The 20,539-nt window shown below is 35.0% G+C and overlaps 1 protein-coding gene across 4 annotated transcripts in view; it reads left to right on the forward strand.

The window, feature by feature from the left end:
• The window catches only part of FCHSD2 (FCH and double SH3 domains 2), a 456,625-nt gene that overhangs the window by 231,845 nt on the left and 204,241 nt on the right, over nucleotides 1–20,539 (forward strand). For all 4 annotated transcript variants that reach the window (XM_077113662.1, XM_077113660.1, XM_077113661.1 and 1 more), the window contains 4 exons: nucleotides 3,201–3,345; nucleotides 7,376–7,509; nucleotides 11,650–11,704; nucleotides 12,823–12,951. In XM_077113662.1, coding sequence (XP_076969777.1) covers nucleotides 3,201–3,345; nucleotides 7,376–7,509; nucleotides 11,650–11,704; nucleotides 12,823–12,951 — 463 coding nt within the window. The remainder of the gene's footprint in view (nucleotides 1–3,200; nucleotides 3,346–7,375; nucleotides 7,510–11,649; nucleotides 11,705–12,822; nucleotides 12,952–20,539) is intronic.

Genomic DNA, 20,539 nt, shown 5'->3' on the forward strand with positions numbered 1-20,539 from the left:
AGGTAAACCTGTATACACCATAAAAAATATTGTTGTCTGTATTTTAAAGCTTTAATTTTTGCGTGAAGCAAAGAGAAAATGTTTATTTTGTCCAAAATTTAAATTTTCTGTAGTACAGTATCTAATCTTTCTAGTCAACTTATTTCAACAACTGAATTCAGCTTTATTTGATAAAGAACCAGAATAAAACTGAAAAAAAGAAGAGAGAGATTACTAGATTTTTTTTTTTTGTATGCTGTATGATGGGGTCACATTTCATTTTTTATCTATGTGAGTATCCTGTTATTGCTGTACCATTTGTTGAAATTTTGTTATTGTTTGTTTGTTTTGGAAAGTGCATGGGTTAGGAATCAAACCTGGATTTCCCACATGGAAGGCTTGCATTCTACCACTGAACCACCCATGTGCCCTCACTACTAGATTTTATTTGTCATGAATTTAAGATAAGATCAGGAAATAATTATTTCTCTAGCCATGTTCTGTTGTATAGATTTGGTGTGGTATAAACAAAGTTTTAGATCTAACCAAGGTTGGAATTTGTAGTTTTTAATGATAGAAAAAGAGAAAAGCAGGGTGATAACCTGTATAAAGGAGTGATTATAATGATGGACCTCAATACCTAGGCTGGGTAAAGAGCTGAAGAAAGGAGAGTGAGAGAGGGATGAGAAACAGTGAAAAAGAAGCAGGATCAAATGAATTAAGGGTTCTAAAAGAGTTAATAATTGTTGGAATGAGGACCCTAAAGGAAGTGAGTAGAAATATTAGATTTATTTGTTGTTCAGAGAGTGGATGATTGAAATGGGGGTTAGAGCAGGGTGTTAGTGATTGGTAATGATAAAATCCAGGTTATGCCCCATGAGAGTGTTATTTCCTGGTGCATAGCCTTATTTTGCCTTAGTCAAAATGAATAATACCGTCACCATTAGAACCATCACTATAATGTTAATTAGAAGTACTCCTATGTTTACCAATATTCTACTACTTTTAGTGTTTATTAATATAACAGAATCTTTGTGCCAAGAGTTTTCACATTGTTGCATTTAGTTATTAAAATAGTCCTGTAAACAACATGGTGTATTTTCATTATTTCTTACCATTTGCCAATTGAGGAAATTAAAGTATTGTGAGGTAGACTACAATTAGTTACATTAGTTAAACTAGAACGTGAACTGAGATCTTCTGACTGGCAACTAAATTCTGTGCTTTTCTTGTTATTCATTGTTACAGATATGTTTACCTGCTATGAATCTGCTAATGTCTAAAGGTGTCTTTTATTAACTTTCTTTATAGTGAGAGGATTTTTCTTTTTAGTGTACAGTCATCACAATTCATTCATTCATTCTTTCATTCCACACATACTTATTGAAACCTCACTAATTTTTAGGTCATGTGCTAGGCCATAGGAATTAAAATCATAAGTATGCCTTTCCTTCATGGATTTTTCACTATGAGAGTTACAAACATTAGCTAAACAATTGCATAAAAATATTTGTAATTGAAAACTCTTAAGTCCCATGAAGAAAAAGTGCTAGGACCATGTGAACAAATAACAGAGATGGTCCTGATGGAATTTAAGGGATAGCTTGGTGGTAATTATGAAAACTTACCTAAGGAAGTTGCATTTAAGCTGAGATTTGAAGGGTGATTAGCATTTCCTAGATGAAGGCGTAAAGGGTAAGAGTTACAACACTCTAAGGGAAGACCTTGAATGAATGGAAAAATCAAGTTTCTTCCCACCCTCCTTCCCTCCCATCCATCCATCCCAATTCATAATGGTTCTCTCTCATTTTCATTATTATTTTAAAATATTTTTATGAATAAACCAATAGTTACAAAGTACAGTATTAAATTTTTCTCCCAGTGCATTCTCTGAGAAAATCAGTTATTTAAACTGCTTAAGAGGGCTTGTGGTAAATTTACATCATAAGTTCTATCAGTTATCATGCACACAGGCCTTGAAGGACATTAATTTTGCTGTTCCTAAGTTCATCATTGTTTTTACGATGACTTTTTTTTTTTTTTTTTTTTGCTGGCATAACATACTGGATCTTTTTTCCGAAGAATGGTAATATACCTCTGTTTAAATAAGTAAATATATCCATCTAAACTGATAATCCATAAGACTCCTTGGCTATAATAGACTATGATAGTCTATCATTCTAACTAGGATGGTAACGCAGGCATTTTCTTTTTCTAGCATTTATATAGCATATGGTCCTATATATTGCTGTAATAGAAAAATTCATGTGATACCAGAAGGGAAATCTCAAAACATGATCATTATAATCTATCAAAAATTTCAGTACAAGTATCTCATTTAAAAAAACAAAGTACTACCCATTGTTATGATGTTATAAAATATGGAGCATATTAGAACTGGGTAAGGCATTTAGCAAAGTAGAAGAGAAAGTTTGAAAAGAAAGTTGGCTAGAAAAAGCAAAGGGTGATTTTTTTTTTTAATTTTACCAAAGATTTCTCCAAGTATTTGTCAAGCAAAGAGGATGGGACTTGTTGGAATGGCTCTAAGCCAATGTGTTGGTGGCTAAGCATTATTACAACAGAGAGACAAATTACAACAGAGAGCAACTATAACATAGACTTCTTTTGTCAGACAAAATAGACTTCTTAAGCAAAAAGCAGTTGTTCATGATGTATGCTTTTCCAGCCACATCAATTTATGTAAAAAAGTAGTAGGATATAGTTGAAAGAGGATACAATTTGGTGGTACCTGACCTTGGTCTGTATCTTGTTGTGTGATCTAAGATGAGTTTCTAATTTATAAGTATCTCTGGACGTCAGTTATCTCACCTGTAAAATTCGGATAATATATTAATAAAATAATGATATTGTTATTTATAATGAGGACTCTAAGATAGTAAAAGTGTGAATTATCAGATAAATTATTCACTAATTTTTATAGTAGCTTTGTCTAGAACTATAATCCTTGTATCATGTTCCTCCATTATTAAGAATATTTAATGAATCAAAATACCCCATTGCCAAGCTCTAAAAAATGAAGTATGTGTCATGTTTATACTTACCTTGTTAAAATATTATTACCTGTAAGTCATTATAAATACATTTACAAAGATTATAAACCAGACATTCATTCTATTTTTCAGTACTAGCCTATAAGCAAATGGTTAGCCAACCTTTTCTTCCTTTTCCCTGCTTAATACTTTTCTGTCCTGTGAATTTAGGAGCATGTATCCTGTTTGGAAATCTTTTCTCGAGGGAACAATGCAGGTAGCCCAGTCTCGGATCAATATATGTGAAAACTATAAAAACTTCATTTCTGAGCCTGCAAGGACAGTGAGAAGCTTAAAAGAACAACAACTAAAAAGGGTATTGTTTCTATTTCTATCCTTTTCTTATATGTATTTTAACAACTCAGTGCTATATATGTAATCTGAAAAGATTGTATTTCATTTAAATTTTTGTGCTTTTCTCACAGATGTTTCTGATTGACACTTTACTAGGATTTTCTGATTTCAATATGTTCCCTATAAACACTATAGTTTATTAACTGTTCACATGAGTGTAATTTAAATTTATGGACATTCTGAAACCCTTTAAACACTTCATAGAAAAATCACCTTTCAGCTTAATTCTAATAAATGAATCTATTTAGTTTCATTGTATTGGAAGTTTTCAAAGGGATGCATTTTTTTTTATTAAATAGAAATCCAAAATTCATGGAAAAATATTTTTATTAAATGTGATTTTTATGGAAAACTTGTTGAAATTAGATGATTGATCAGTTGTGTCCTTTTTGAAATAAACCATTAGAATTGCCTTTTTGAAGAAGTAATACTTTAGAAAATATTATAGTAGTTGTTAAGGGGTGTATTTCAGAAGTCATCCGTTGTTTTGATTCTAATTGTCATTCAGATTTTCGGAATTGTTTTACAAGGTAAAACTAAAATGTCTTATGTTTTCCTTGTTTGGCAAAGATGAGTTCAGTAGCTTGAAATCAGTGTATTAGATAGGTGTGTGTGCATGTATAAAATTTTGATTTTTTAGAGCTTTCACCTAGTATCTCTTAGTTTTAACACATTTGAATAAGAATGCCTGTGTTTTATCTTTGCCTGAAATTCTCTCTTTCAAAACAGGCATGATAGAAAACTATGTGATCATTGACTAAACAATGATTTCAAGTTAGAGGAAAATTTATTATGTTGTATGTGTGTATGTATGTTTGTTTCTATATGCAGAAAGAGGGGGGCGCATAGGAGCAAAGAATTAAATACCAGTATAAATTCCTAACCAGGAGAAAATATTGAATTTTAAATAGCCGGTGTGTTTACCATATCTAATTGAATTCTGGAAATTTTCACTTTTCTCATGATGAGAATATCTTGAGAGTTTAACAACTAATGGTGCTTTTCTCTCCCATTGATGGACAGTCCTGACCTGAATTTAATCAATATTCCTAGGCAAAGAATGTTTGGTGAGATTTGGCAGTGCCTTATATCTGGATATTAACTTGCATTATATCAGAAGATAATGGTGTTTATGTACCATCCAAGCAGTTTTAAATATTAAGACATATTGGGCATACCCATCAGAACTGAGATTATAATAGACAGAAGCATACTTCAAACTCTCTTAAGCCAAGAAGAGAATGCATTAGCTTATATAACTGAAAATTCCATAACGTCGTAACTTTGGGCATGAATGGATCCAGGAGCACAAATTGTGCTATTAAAACTCAGCCTTTCAAGTGCTGCTACATGGAAGGTCTGTTAAAACCTGTTTAGAGAGGGTTTGTTTTTTTAAAAACAAAACTCTAGGCAGTAAAACTTTCGTGTCCTGAATAAAATGCTGTAATCTGCAAAACGTAATCAAAAAAAAACCTCAGTCTTTGTTCCCATTTTATAGTTCTGCTTTCCCCAATACCAGATTTATAAAACCTTACAGCCGGCAATTCAAATTTTCCCAAAAGTTCCAACAGAACTACCAGAATTGAGGCTCATTGACTTACTCTGGGTCACAGATTTACCAGAATTGAGGCTCATTGGCTTACTCTGGGTCACACATTTACCCCAGAGTAAGAGATTACAGTCATCCTCACGTAAACTACATGGACTGAAAATGGGGGAAAGATGATTCTCTGCAGGAGAATTGTGATGGTTTCCTAAAGGAAAAATGACAAAATAGAAACAGAGCAATCAAAAGCAACAGATGGCTTCTACAACTTGTTTCTCCAATTACATTTTACAAACTTTACACAAATTAATTCCAGATAGACAAATAAGCAATATATATTTTTCCCCTTTTCTTCCCACCTCCCCTTTGTCTTCTTTTGGATTAATCTTGTATTATTTATTCCATTTTTCTCTACTATTAGCTTCCTAATTTTATGATCTTACAGTATTCTTTTCATAGTTTCCCTAGAGATTCCAATATTCCTCCTTATTTTATAGTCTATCTTGAATTGGTACTTTTACTATTCTTCAAACTTACTCCAAATTTATTCATTACAGTTTACTTTGAATTAGTATTTTACTGCTTTATGAACAAGATAAGAATCTACCCACGTCATAATTCCTTTTACCTCCCCATTATCGCTTTTGTACATTTCAACCTTTTGATTCTGTCCATATATATCTTTTGGACTTTTTTCTGCATTTCTTTAGTTCCACTCTTTTATTTCCCTCTGTGCTTCAATCTGAATATTTTCCACAGACATATCTTACAGTTTATTAATAATCAATTCTGTTATGTCTCATCTACTATTAATACATCTTTTGGAATCTTAATGTATTTTTCACTTTTAGAATTTCTATTTGACTTTTTCAAAATAGATTTCATGTTTATACTGCAATTCTCCATGTTTTCCTTTTATCCTGTCAAACATGTTATTCCTAATCTCTGTTTTATGATCCCACTATCTGGTTCAATGTAGGTCTCTCTTTACTTTTTTGCTCTTTCTCTTGATTGTCAGTTATCTGGGCCTACATTTTTAGTATGCCTCACAATGCTGGACATTATGTATAAAATAGTGTAGAAGCTCTGGAAGATATTATTTTCTTCCAAAGAGAGTTAAGGTTTCTTCTGACATGAGATAGGTTCCTAACATATCACCTTGATCTTGTTATTGTCTGGTTTTAGGCTTTTGTAGGGCTGTTTTATTTACCTTTTATCCTTACTCCTGTGGTCTTAAATGAAAGTGTGGGGTGCTTACCAAGGCCCCTCTACTTTGATAACATTTGAACTCCAACCCCTTTCCTCTCAACATCATGTAGCTGCTCTGATCCTCTTGTCTCTGCTCAGCTCTTTAGCCTCCTAGGTACTGGTCTCTACTGGATTTCTTAAGAGTTTTACCATACACCTGCTGCTTAGAAACTAACTAATGATTCAAAAGGAAATTGCATATAGATTTTTGGCCTTGCAACTCTGCAGTATCCTTTTTTTCCAGATCTTTACCTCTTAAACTCTGCTCTTTGGCAGCCTGTTTGTCATATAATCTCAATTTAAGTTTATTCCTGCCATATCCATGCTCTACTCCATACTTTTCAGCCTTGTACAGTAGTCTCTCACCAGTATCTCCTACTCTGCTGAGCTTTTGTCATTTTCCACATAGCACTGAGAGTGCTATTTCAGGCACAGCTGGTTTTTGCTGGTGGTTGCCCTTAGCTTGCCTCAGGGTAGTGAAACTTTCCAGTGGTTTGTTTCAAAATAACACTGCTTTGGGACTCCTCTGAGTGTCCACTCCCCTTCGAGGAGTTCCAAAGCAGTGTTATTTTGGCTCCAATGTGTTATGAGAGTTCATTGATTAAATAGATCTTTGAGTTCTTATGTATATCCCTTCTCCTAAAATGTATATGTGCTTCCAAGGAGCAGGGCTGGGTATGGTTTGAGTAATAATTGTTAGATTGATGCAGGTTTCCTGTTTCTCTCATCAATCTTGAACTTTTCAAGTCACACTTTTCAAGTTTCACTCCTTCTTTCTCAGGGATGAATTCTTCAGTGCTTCTTGCACCATCAGTTCCCCAAACATAGAGACTTCATTACAATGATGAAAAAAATACAGCATTGCTTTCTTCTTTTGCTTTTATTGTCATGATCTCTCCAACAGTAAGAGCATTTTTGTAGTTGCACTTATGCCTTGCCTTAATATGTCATCAGCAGCACCCAAAGGTTATTTCTCAAAGCAGAGTTGTTAGGCAAACTATAACACTATTTGATACAGCACTTGAATTGGGGCTACCATCTGTTCACTGGACTTTAATTTGCAATTTGAAGGGGACCAAAAGTACTGATTCTTGTCCTGGGTTTCCTTCCTGAGGTATAATGCATAGTCCTTCAGATAGACTCATTTTCTAAAAACCTAAAAACTAAAATCATAATAATTACACTTTGTATTTTACAGTGTGTGGACCAGTTGACAAAGATCCAAACTGAATTACAAGAGACAGTGAAAGATTTAGCTAAAGGCAAGAAGAAGTACTTTGAAACTGAACAGATGGCTCATGCAGTACGAGAGAAAGCTGACATCGAGGCCAAGTACGTTTTTTTTAGCATTTCTGAAAAATTGATTATGCAAATAAATGTGATCTCTGCTAATACTTTACTCTCTGATAATACAGGGTGTAAACTTACTCTTAGGTTATATTGGTTTCATTTGACCTACAAACTTTATGTAGTTAAGATCATAATTTTAAAAATATTAGCTGATTTTTATCTAAATTAATATAGCAAAATGAAAATATTTGATTTTTCAGGTTTTTGCGTTTAATTGAATTTTGAGAGGAAAAGAAGATAAATGAGCATTGTATTTCAGAATTGAAAGCTTAGCAAGAGTTACTATGGTATCTGAATATCAGAATTTAAGAGATTCATTTTTCTCACACCAGATTTTTTTTTTCTTTTCTTTTTTGCATGGCAGGCACTGGGAATTGAACCCAGGTCTCTGGCATGGCAGGCAAGAACTCTGCCACTGTACCACCATTGCCCACCCTCTCACACTAGATTTTAAATCAGTTGTAGTTAGAAAACCCTGTGATCCTCAGAATGCTATTAAATGACCTTGTCAGAATGTGATCCTCAGAATGCTATTAAATGTCATAAATATCAAATGAACAAGAGCACTGACCTCAGTATAGAAACTTTGTCCGAGGTGCAGTTTTTCCTCCCACATGAAATTCAAGTGTATACAATTTTTAATGAATGTTTTAGCAACTGTTTACTTAAATATATGCAAATAACAAGCTCTTCATTTTGAGAATAATTAGGAAAAGAGGCAATTGGAAGTTGGTAATAGAGGTATAAAGCAAACAATAGAGATTTTTGCTGCAAGAACTTGAGGAAAGGTAAAAAGATGAGAAAAAGTAAACTGGTATTTGAAGGGGTCTGGAGAGTTGCTTTCTCAACTGGGGAGTTGAGAATCAATTCATTGAGCTTATACTAATGCAAAATATAGAAATCTGAATTCCTAGTCATGAAATCAGAAAGGCTTTGAACACTTGTACAAATTCACTGGAAGGAGAGAAGTGTCTTTCTGATATGTTTTTACGTGTGAGAAACAGCATCTTGTGAAAGCTTAGATGCTGCTGGAAAGTTTAATTAACAGGAAGAAATAGTAAGTGAATACTTGTAAGTACTCAGTGTACAAAATATATTTAATAATTCCTTAATTTAGTTTACTATCTTTATTGTTTTATTTTTGTGATTGTACAGATATATCCTATACTTTCTGTCTTCCCAATAAGACCTGAAGATTTTGGTTTAGGAGATTTCCATTAAGAATATCTTGTCATGGTGGTTTTTAGGAACTTGTTTTTTAAACCTCTTACAAGTTCTAAAACAGCATTGATAGATTTGTAGAGCAGATGTAAATACCTAATCTAACTACACCCTGCATCGGTAGAAATGGGAAGAATGGAGACCTGTTCCTGGGAAGTGTTATGTTTGACAGGGTTTTTCATTCTCAGACGCTAATTCTAATCCAAGGAACTCCCTTTTAATATGGCCCAAATTCAGAGGGGACACAAGAAGTTATGTTCAATGTGTAAATTTTCTGAAAATTCATCTTGAGTAAGAAATGCCTGTTTATTTTCATTCACTAAATGTTTATTGAACAATTAACTTGTTACTGAATACTGTAGGTATAGAGATGAGTAAAATAAGCTTTGTGCTCTCAAGGATTTTAAAGCCTAGAATTAGAGACAACTGTGTTTAAAAGTAACTTTATGATGTTTATTCATTGTAGACTCAAGGAAATTAAGTCTCCAAAGTCACTCAACTAGTAACTGATTATTTACAGCAGTAGTGTGAAAATACTGTTATGAAAGCATAGAAAATGGAGAGGTTAATTTTGCCTAATAAAGGAAACCTTTACAGAAGAAGTGACATTTGGATAGAGTCTTAAAGAATGAATATGATTCTGCTAAGTAGAGATGAGAAGGAAGATCAGGATTACATAAAGTTTTGTTAGATGGTGAGATTTATGCATTTGAAGAGACTATAGAAGGAAGAGGAATACAGCTTGAAAGAATGAGTTCCATTTTGGGTATACAGATTCTGAACAGCCTGGAGACGTTCAGTAGGAAGTTGAATGTCTGGTTTCAAATATAAGAATTTGGGCCTGAAAATCTCTCTGAATTCAGGAATCATTTGCTATCAGATGATAGTTATAGGGATGAAATAATTTATAGAATGAGACGAGAAGAGTTTAGATCTCTAAAGAACACTATTAACATTTGAGGAGTAGAATGGAAAAGAGGAAACCCCAGTATAGTTCATTATTTGTGTGTGTGTATGAGTGTGTATATATATCTTATATATAAGATATTGTGTATTTTATTTTCTCTAGATTGTAGTCTTTGAAAACAATGTCTTATCATTAATACCTACCTACCTAGTACTACACAAGAAGTATAGGTGGATTATCAAATGAAGCAAAAGCCAAACTTTATATTGGAAAATCCAGGTACCAGTTAAACCTAATTGGATAGTGGTTATAAAAAAAAAAAAAAGAGAATTGAATATACCCCAAACACAATCTTCCTTACCCTGAACAGGCTCTCTCGAATCTTGCTATTTCAGATGAAAATGAGTAGAAATCTGATTAATAAAAAATCAAATATCCCATGAAATATGAATACAATAAGATAGAAAATAATAGGAATTTCTTAGACCAAAATTTTTTAACAGTGAGTAAATAGTTGAGCTGTAGATGTGTGCATCCCAGGATGTTTTCTTTCTTAAAAGAAATATGAGAAGCTTTCTTTTGCTATCCTCCTCAGCTTATCAGAAACTGGCTACTCAAGTCTTCCAATCCCAAGAAGTCTTAATACTTCATATTATGGCATAGCTGCTGTTCTAGTTTGCTAGCTGCCGGAATGCAACACACCAGAGACGGCTTGACTTTTAATAAAAGGGGATTTATTTCGTTAGTTCTTCAGAGGAAAGGCAGCTAACTTTCCACTGAACTTCTTTCTTACGTGGGAAGGCTTAGGGTGGTCTCTGCTGGCCTTCTCTCCAGGCCTCTATGTTCCAACAGCCTTCCCTGGGGTGATTTCTTTCTGCATCTCCAAAGGCCTGGGCTGAGTGTTGAGATGAGGTATGCTGAGCTGCTTGGGCTGTGCTATGTTGTGCTCTCTCATTTAAGCACCAGCCAATTAAGTCAAACGTCATTCTTTGCAGCAGGCACGCCTCCTAGCCGACTGCAGATGTAAATCAGCAACAGATGAGGTTCACATACCTTTGGCTCATGTCCACAGCAACAGAACTAGGCACCTTCACCTGGCCAAGTTGACAACTGAATCTAACTACCACAGCTGCCAACACTTGCATTGAGTTCTCCCATGGCAATCCCCATGACACTGAAGTCAGGACAAACACGGCAGCTTCAAAATTCACTGTTGCAGGAGTGTTGGCTCTTCCTTAGCATTTGGTTGTTGACTTTCTCCTTATCATCTCTAGATATATGAATAAAACCATCATATTTTTACCACTGATTGTTAAATTATGGTTCTTTCTCCAAATTGAAAGGGATCAAGGGAGATAAGGGCACCAGAATAAGAGAAAATTAATAGAGGAAAAATCATACAGGATAGAGGAGAGTCAGGGACTTTCTCTATGTTCAGAATACCCTAAAGTGTGGAAGAGGCACACAGGCAAGAGCTGAAGCAAGACGAGCTTCTAATGGGGGAAATAATGGAATTAAGGACTTTGTAGAGGCTGGACAATATTATAGTGTAGATTGCATTCCTGGTTTGTTATAACCTGTCACACATGTCTCTGAAAGCTGCTGACCTTTGCCTCCCTAGATTGGGTGGTCCCTAGGCTTCCTTGTAGGAAATAAGGTGTGTAAAATTGACACTGGAAATAACCTATAATTTGTTGATTCTTGTTTATTAGGATAGATCAATATGTCAAATTGCATTTTTGTCATTCAGGATGTTTCTATATTGCTTTCAATGTTTTCTGTTTCACCATAATAAATACTTTCTGTGATAAAATAAAAGGAAAAATAAGCATTTCTCTCAGTTTACCATTTTAAATTCTCTTTCACAATATCTCAAAAAGAGTCACTTTAAAAAATTAGTAAGTGTAATATTTATTACTAAACTGTTATTTATTACTTTTATTATTATGTAATTTGATAATTTTTTTAAACATGCTTTTCTATTTTTATTCTAGATCTAAACTTAGTCTTTTTCAATCAAGAATCAGTTTACAGAAAGCAAGTGTAAAGGTGAGTTTTTGAAACTGCATTTCACAATTGAGTAACAGCTTAGATTATAAAATAAGCCTTTGATTTCTTTGGGGATGAAGCATTTTTTAGTCATTAACTCAAGAAGGAAATTTCCTTCCCAGTTCATGGGGTTTTTCATCCAAGAGTCAGCACTCTGACTGGACATTCCTTTCTTCTCAAAAACTACTTTAAGGGGAGACTGTTGTCTTTAACTTTTATTTAAAGAAAAAAAAGTTTATAGCGAAGTTGTGAGTTTACAGAACAATCATGTCTAAAATTTAGAATTTCCATATACCACTCCACACCTTGCATTGATGTGGAACATTTGTTGCAATTGATGCTGGCACTTTTTTATAATAGTAATTTTTAACAGTAGTTACCTTTGTTATAATTAATGAGATATTAACAAAATAGTACTATTAACTATCATCCATAGTTTACGTTTGGTGTATTTTTCCCTATATACTACCCTATTATTAACACCTTTGTCCTAGTGTAGTACATTTGTTATAGTCATGAAAGAGCATTCCTGTATTTAGCCTATCATTTATCTCTTAATCTTGGTTTGGTAGCCTGTTGTCTTTAATTTTTATTCCTAGAGATAGCCCATAGGCTTTAGAAAGCTATACAGAATCCATCTCAGGCAGACTTACAGATGTTCTGGGCCAGATGCAATTGAGTCTTTCTAGTGGTATCCTCAAGCTATAGAATGACAGATAAGTAAGCTTACTGATCTGGCTTTGACTGCCAGGTTTCCAATTAACATGCAATTCCTTTGTCACATTAAGAACTAATGATTTTTTCAAAAACTATTTTTTAACTCTATTAGATTTCATCATAAATAAAATATTTTTAAGATGCCTAAAAAGCTTTGGTTGATTAAGTGTAAATAAAAAATATTTGGAATTCTTGCTAAATGTTATAATTCTGTTTACTGTTATTTGCAAGAGTACTGAATACTTTTTAATAAGTATATAAATATTTTTTTCTCACCAAGTTACCTTTACTCTTGGTGGAGAGCCAATAATTGCTATTTAAAAGTGGTATCCTTAAATGTTTTGCAGTGCAATATCAGTTTATACTGATCTCTTTTTTTTTTTTTCTAAACTACGTTTTAGTTAAAAGCCCGACGATCTGAGTGTAATTCTAAAGCTACCCATGCGAGGAATGATTATCTTCTTACATTAGCAGCAGCAAATGCACATCAGGATCGCTACTATCAAACAGATTTAGTTAACATTATGAAGGTAATATGGCCTTAATATTTGTGCTAATTTTGTTTCATTTAAAAAAAAACAACTTATGAATTGGATGTTGGGTATATGGGATAGAATCTATAGAATAGTGGCCAGATTATTGGGCATTTCATTGGAAAATACTTGATGTTGTTTGGGTGACCTCTGTTTCTGGTAATTCTGAATTAATTTTTAATGTAAGAAGATGTTTAAAGCCAAACCATAGTAATGGACTGTATTATTCTATATTCTCTACAGATACTTACTGTATAGTGGTTATTGATGTAACTACTTTTGAGCTATTTTCCTGAAACTCAGGTCATTAATGTGAATAAAGTACTAAAACTAGTCAGAATCTTCAAGTACCTTCTGAATGATCAGAGAAAGACTTGATATTTTTTTGTTGTTAGGTTATATGCTTACTTTCTAAATATGCATTATATTTTTATATTGTCTCTTAAGTAAACACAATTCTTTATTAATCAGAATTTTGGCTGTCAACCGTATCTAATAAAATTATGTGGCAATTTTTTGTTAAAAACTTAGAATTTAAAACGTTCATAATTTTATCCTTAATTGATGGGTAACATTATGCAATAATACTAGATAATTTTGAGGTACCTATGGGACAAGTAGGAGAAGATATTTAATTGTGATATAAACATGTCTTTACTTTGGATATTACTCTGAAATGTAGAGAGACTGATTACAGTTTCTTGTGTACCCAAACTTGTTCATGGTCTTTTCTATTTGTACCATCCATATATACAAATAAAGGAATCAGGGTAGAGGAGAAGAAAGCCTTTTTAACCTGCTGCTGGGTTCCCACTTGTTGCTGGCACACCTCTGCTTTGGATTGAATTTCATCTCTTCCTTTCTTCTGAGGGACCCAAATATCTGATTATTTTTTTCTTTCTCTTTTGTTTCCAACCCATCCCTCTTAAATATATTGTTCTTAATGACTGTCAAATCAGTGCTTCACTTGAATTGCTCCCTTTAGGAATCAGGTGTTGAGAATAGAAATGCAACAGGAGTGGTACTCTTTTCTTCAGTGGCTCTGGGAGGGAGCTAAAATATGCTCAGAAACTGTAAGTCTTTCCTTGAAAGTAGAGATAGGTTATTCCCTGACACTTTCATGGAAAAACAGGTAGGGCATGAGAGGGAGAGTTAAACTGAACTAAATGGAATTGGTTGCAAATTTTTTCATTTTGTTTTTGTTCATTGCCTGAAGTCCCTTTTTCTGTCTTCTATCCTGTTATGACTTCTGCTGGTTAGAATAGGTGAGGGAGACAAGGGATGTTTTGGCATCCCAGAAGAGAATTCTGTATGCATTTTTCCATAAAATATTGGACCTAAAGGTTTAGTTATTTTTAACATATTATTGTTGTTACATAGTGTTTCAGACTTACAAGGACCAACTTGGCCATTGTGTAACATATTTCCTCTAGGGAAATATATGTATACTCAGTTTTGAGCAACCAGTTTATTAAAGCAGATTGTTAGCACAGCTTGCAGTTCAAGTTGTGATCTCTTATAAATTGTCTACTATTAGGTCAAAGCTGATAACTATATATATTTTTTCCCTTTGAATACTTTAAAATACACATTATAGTAGCTTAAGCAGCAGCAAAAAAGTAAAATCCTTAGGTTTGTTAAAATTGAATCCCCAGCCTATAAAGACCTCTTACTTAAAACCCTATGGCCTTTGATAAACCACGTTATTATTTGGCATATCTGCCCTCTGCCAAAAACAGGAATTTAATGGGGCTGGCCAGCTCTCAGATTATTGTGTGCCCTTGAATTTACTTTGAGGTACTCATGCGTGCATTTGATGAGCATTGGGTAAATTATGCTTCAGATTATTCATTTCATGAAACATTGTAGGGTACTGATATGATCATAATAGAGACAGAACTCCCTCATGTCCCTTGAAAATGTGAAAATATATTCTCAGTTTTCCTATTGTATATTAACTCATTTTTCTTCCTCATGCTATTTCTGTAGTCTGCAGTATAGGAAAACTCATCAATCGTGTTTAGCTATTAGTATTTATCATTGAATTAACAGTGATCCTTCAGTTCCTTTCTTGGAAATGTCCATTTTTCTGAATTGTTGTTAAGGTGATAATGCACTAGTTAGAATCTTTAAAAAGTTATATGGATAGCTTGGAAGCAGGACATTTGATTCATTGCTTTAGTCAAATACATTTTATTAAGTAAAGTTATATGAACTTCTTTAATTAGTTGTTCCAACATCTGTGTCTCCTCTGGTGTTTTAAATTGGTCATTAGGCAAGGCTATATCTTTCTACATTGTGATATGTTTAGTGATTTTCTGTTGTTTTCATTACATGTAAATATTTTGATTGATTTACTTTGGGAGTTGATTTCTTTCAGTAGTCTGTGGCCTTGTGTTTGCCAGGTGGATGTGTAGCAGGATGCAGGGTACGGGGCAGGGCACAACAGTGCAGTGATGCATTCCAGCACAGGTATAGATTCAGGTTGGGGATGTTACACTGGTGCTTGTGAATGTGGGTGCCCAGCGGCCTAGGAGGATGTAGCTGTGGGGGGGGGGGGGGGCGTAACCCTGGTGTGTGCTGGACTAGGGCGCAGGGCCCTTTGTGCACATGCGTAGAGCTGTGGCAGCAGGTTGGTGTTAGGCCTTAGTTTGTGGGGGCAGATGTGACTTGGCTGCACAGGTCAGCACTTTCTCAGAGCTGGGAAGTATGACTGAGGGCCGTGCACATGCACAGTTCTGGGACTGCCATAAACTGACGTTCTCAGAGCTGAAGGATGTGATGGGGGCCCGTGCGCATGCACAGGTCTAGGAGTGCTGTAAACTGATGGGCAGAGCCAGGGGTGGGGGGTGAGGCTGTGCGACAATATGGGCAGTGGGCAGAGGTAGCCTGGGCATGGAGCTTAGCACCTATAGCTTTATGTACTGGCGACAGCCTGCAGGGAACAGGGAGGGCGAGGTAGTGCTCGGGAGGGGTGCAGGAGAGGAAAGGTGTGTTGGGCTGCACTAGGGGTGGGGGAGTGGAGCAGGTAAACATGCCGGGGGCTGGTATGGTGGGGGGTGCTTGGAGCACAGAGAATGGGAATAGGTGATGGGGTTCAGGTGCGTGGGGTGTGTGATGAGTCACCGGTCATGGGGCTGTGCTAGTGAGGATATAGCGCATTCAAGAAACATGGCCTGACTTACTTCCTAACTCCCATCCGTGCGTTCCCACGGGCTCTGCACCTCCACGCCAGGCTCTAGATTTCTCCTCCTCAGTTCCTTGGCCTCTGCAGCCAGGGCCTCCCTATGTGGTGCAGAAGGCTCTCCCAGCTCAGTTGCATTCTAGAATCACCATCTCAGTTGTCCTCCTGTCCCTTCTCTAATTTTTCTGTGAAACAGGGCTGAACTCGAACTGCTCTGTTGGGCCATCTTCTTGGAAGTCTCGATTTAGTCATATACATTTTTTGTTTGTTTCTTTGTTTTTGTTTTTTTTATTAATTAAAGAAAAAAAAGAAAATAACCCAACATTTAGAAATCATTCCATTCTACATATGCAATCAGTAATTCTTAATATCATCACATAGATGCATGATCATCATTTCTTAGTACATTTGCATCGCTTTAGGAAAAGAACTAGCAAAACAACAGAAAAAGATATAGAATTTTAATATAGAGAAAAAAATAAAAATAATAATAATAGTACAAAAAAAAAGACAAACAAACAAACAGACAGAGAAAAAAAACACCTATAGCTCAGATGCAGCTTCATTCAGTGTTTTAACATGATTACTTCACACTTAGGAATTATTGTGCTGTCCATTTTTGAGTTTTTGTATCTAGTCCTGTTGCACAGTCTGTATCCCTTCAGCTCCAATCACCCATTATCTTACCCTGTTTCTAACTCCTGCTAGACTCTGTTACCAATGACATATTCCAAGTTTATTCTCCAATGTCGGTTCACATCAGTGGGACCATACAGTATTTTTCCTTTAGTTTTTGGCTAGACTCACTCAGCATAATGTTCTCTAGGTCTATCCATGTTATTACATGCTTCATAAGTTTATTCTGTCTTAAAGCTGCATAATATTCCATCATATGTATATACCACAGTTTGTTTAGCCACTCGTCTGTTGATGGACATTTTGGCTGTTTCCATCTCTTTGCAATGGTAAATAACACTGCTATAACCATTGGTGTGCAAATATCCGTTTGTGTCTTGGCCCTTAAGTCCTTTGAGTAGATACCCAGCAATGGTATTGCTGGGTCGTATGGCAATTCTATATTCAGCTTTTTGAGGAACCGCCACGCTGCCTTCCACAGTGGTTGCACCATTTGACATTCCCACCAACTGTGGATAAGTGTGCCTCTTTCTCCGCATCCTCTCCAGCACTTGTCATTTTCTGTTTTGTTGATAATGGCCACTCTGGTGGGTGTGAGATGATATCTCATTGTGGTTTTGATTTGCATTTCTCTAATGGCCAGGGACATTGAGCATCTCTTCATGTGCCTTTTGGCCATTTGTATTTCCTCTTCTGAGAGGTGTCTGTTCAAGTCTTTTTCCCATTTTGTAATTGGGTTGGCTGTCTTTTTGTTGTTGAGTTGAACAATCTCTTTATAAATTCTGGATACTAGACCTTTATCTGATATGTCATTTCCAAATATTGTCTCCCATTGTGTAGGCTGTCTTTCTACTTTCTTGATGAAGTTCTTTGATGCACAAAAGTGTTTAATTTTGAGGAGCTCCCATTTATTTATTTCCTTCTTCAGTGCTCTTGCTTTAGGTTTAAGGTCCATAAAACCGCCTCCAATTGTAAGTTTCATAAGATATCTGCCTACATTTTCCTCTAACTGTTTTATGGTCTTAGACCTAATGTTTAGATCTTTGATCCATTTTGAGTTAATTTTTGTATAGGGTGTGAGATATGGGTCTTCTTTCATTCTTTTGCATATGGATATCCAGTTCTCTAGGCACCATTTATTGAAGAGACTGTTCTGTCCCAGGTGAGTTGGCTTGACTGCCTTATCAAAGATCAAATGCCCATAGATGAGAGGGTCTATATCTGAGCACTCTATTCGATTCCATTGGTCGATATATCTATCTTTATGACAATACCATGCTGTTTTGACCACTGTGGCTTCATAATATGCCTTAAAGACAGGCAGCGCGAGACCTCCAGTTTCGTTTTTTTTCCTCAAAATGTTTTTAGCAATTCGGGGCACCCTGCCCTTCCAGATAAATTTGCTTATTGGTTTTTCTATTTCTGAAAAATAAGTTGTTGGGATTTTGATTGGTATTGCATTGAATCTGTAGATCATTTAGGTAGGATTGACATTTTAACTATATTTAGTCTTCCAATCCATGAACACGGTATGCCCTTCCATCTATTTAGGTCTTCTGTGATTTCTTTTAGCAGTTTTTTGTAGTTTTCTTTATATAGGCTTTTAGTCTCTTTAGTTAAATTTATTCCTAGGTATTTTATTCTTTTAGTTGCAATTGTAAATGGGATTCGTTTCTTGATTTCCCCCTCCGCTTGTTCATTACTAGTGTATAGAAATGCTACAGATTTTTGAATGTTGATCTTGTAACCTGCTACTTTGCTGTACTCATTTATTAGCTCTAGTAGTTTTGTTGTGGATTTTTCCGGGTTTTCAACATATAGTATCATATCATCTGCAAACACTGATAGTTTTACTTCTTCCTTTCCAATTTTGATGCCTTGTATTTCTTTTTCTTGTCTAATTGCTCTGGCTAGAACCTCCAACACAATGTTGAATAATAGTGGTGATAGTGAACATCCTTGTCTTGTTCCTGATCTTAGGGGGAAAGTTTTCAATTTTTCCCCATTGAGGATGATATAAGCTGTGGGTTTTTCATATATTCCCTCTATCATTTTAAGGAAGTTCCCTTGTATTCCTATCTTTTGAAGTGTTTTCAACAGGAAAGGATGTTGAATCTTGTCAAATGCCTTCTCTGCATCAATTGAGATGATCATGTGATTTTTCTGCTTTGATTTGTTGATATGCTGTATTACATTAATTGATTTTCTTATGTTGAACCATCTTTGCATACCTGGGATGAATCCTACTTGGTCATGATGTATAATTCTTTTAATGTGTTGTTGGATATGATTTGCTAGAATTTTATCGAGGATTTTTGCATCTATATTCATTAGACAGATTGGTCTGTAGTTTTCTTTTTTTGTAATATCTTTGCCTGGTTTTGGTAATGGGTGATGTTGGCTTCATAGAATGAATTAGGTAGTTTTCCCTCCACTTCGATTTTTTTGAAGAGTTTGAGGAGAGTTGGTACTAATTCTTTCTGGAATGTTTGATAGAATTCACATGTGAAGCCGTCTGGTCCTGGACTTTTCTTCTTAGGAAGCTTTTGAATGCCTAATTAAATTTCTTTACTTGTGATTGGTTTGTTGAGGTCATCTATGTCTTCTTGAGTCAAAGTTGGTTGTTCATGTCTTTCCAGGAACCCGTCCATTTCCTCTAAATTGTTGTATTTATTAGCGTAAAGTTGTTCATAGTATCCTGTTATTACCTCCTTTATTTCTGTGAGGTCAGTAGTTATGTCTCCTCTTCCATTTCTGATCTTATTTATTTGCATCCTCTCTCTTCTTCTTTTTGTCAATCTTGCTAAGGGCCCATCAGTCTTATTGATTTTCTCATACAACCAACTTCTGGTCTTATTGATTTTCTCTATTGTTTTCATGTTTTCAATTTCCTTTATTTCTGCTCTAATCTTTGTTATTTCTTTCCTTTTGCTTGCTTTGGGATTAGTTTGCTGTTCTTTCTCCAATTCTTCCAAGTGGACAGTTAATTCCTGCATTTTTGCCTTTTCTTCTTTTCTGATATAGGCATTTAGGGCAATAAGTTTCCCTCTTAGCACTGCCTTTGCTGCTCCCATAAGTTTTGATATGTTGTGTTTTCATTTTCATTCGTCTCGAGGTATTTACTAATTTCTCTTGCAATTTCTTCTTTGACCCACTCGTTGTTTAAGAGTGTGTTGTTGAGCCTCCATGTATTTGTGAATTTTCTGGCCCTCCGCCTATTATTGATTTCCAACTTCATTCCTTTATGATCCGAGAAAGTGTTGTGTATGATTTCAATCTTTTTAAATTTGTTAAGACTTGCTTTGTGACCCAGCATATGGTCTTTCTTTGAGAATGATCCATGAGCACTTGAGAAAAAGGTGTATCCTGCTGTTGTGGGATGTAATGTCCTATAAATGTCTGTTAAGTCTAGCTCATTTATAGTAATATTCAGATTCTCTATTTCTTTATTGATCCTCTGTCTAGATGTTCTGTCCATTGATGAGAGTGGTGAATTGAAGTCTCCAACTATTATGGTATATGTGTCTATTTCCCTTTTCAGTGTTTGCAGTGTATTCCTCACGTATTTTGGGGCATTCTGGTTCGGTGTGTAAATATTTATGATTGTTATGTGTTCTTGTTTAATTGTTCCTTTTATTAGTAGATAGTGTCCTTCTTTGTCTCTTTTAACTGTTTTACATTTGAAGTCTAATTTGTTGGATATTAGTATAGCCACTCCTGCTCTTTTCTGGTTGTTATTTGCATGAAATATCTTTTCCCAACCTT

This window comes from Tamandua tetradactyla, chromosome 8, assembly GCF_023851605.1.
Source record: "Tamandua tetradactyla isolate mTamTet1 chromosome 8, mTamTet1.pri, whole genome shotgun sequence".
Classification (NCBI taxonomy): domain Eukaryota; kingdom Metazoa; phylum Chordata; class Mammalia; order Pilosa; family Myrmecophagidae; genus Tamandua; species Tamandua tetradactyla.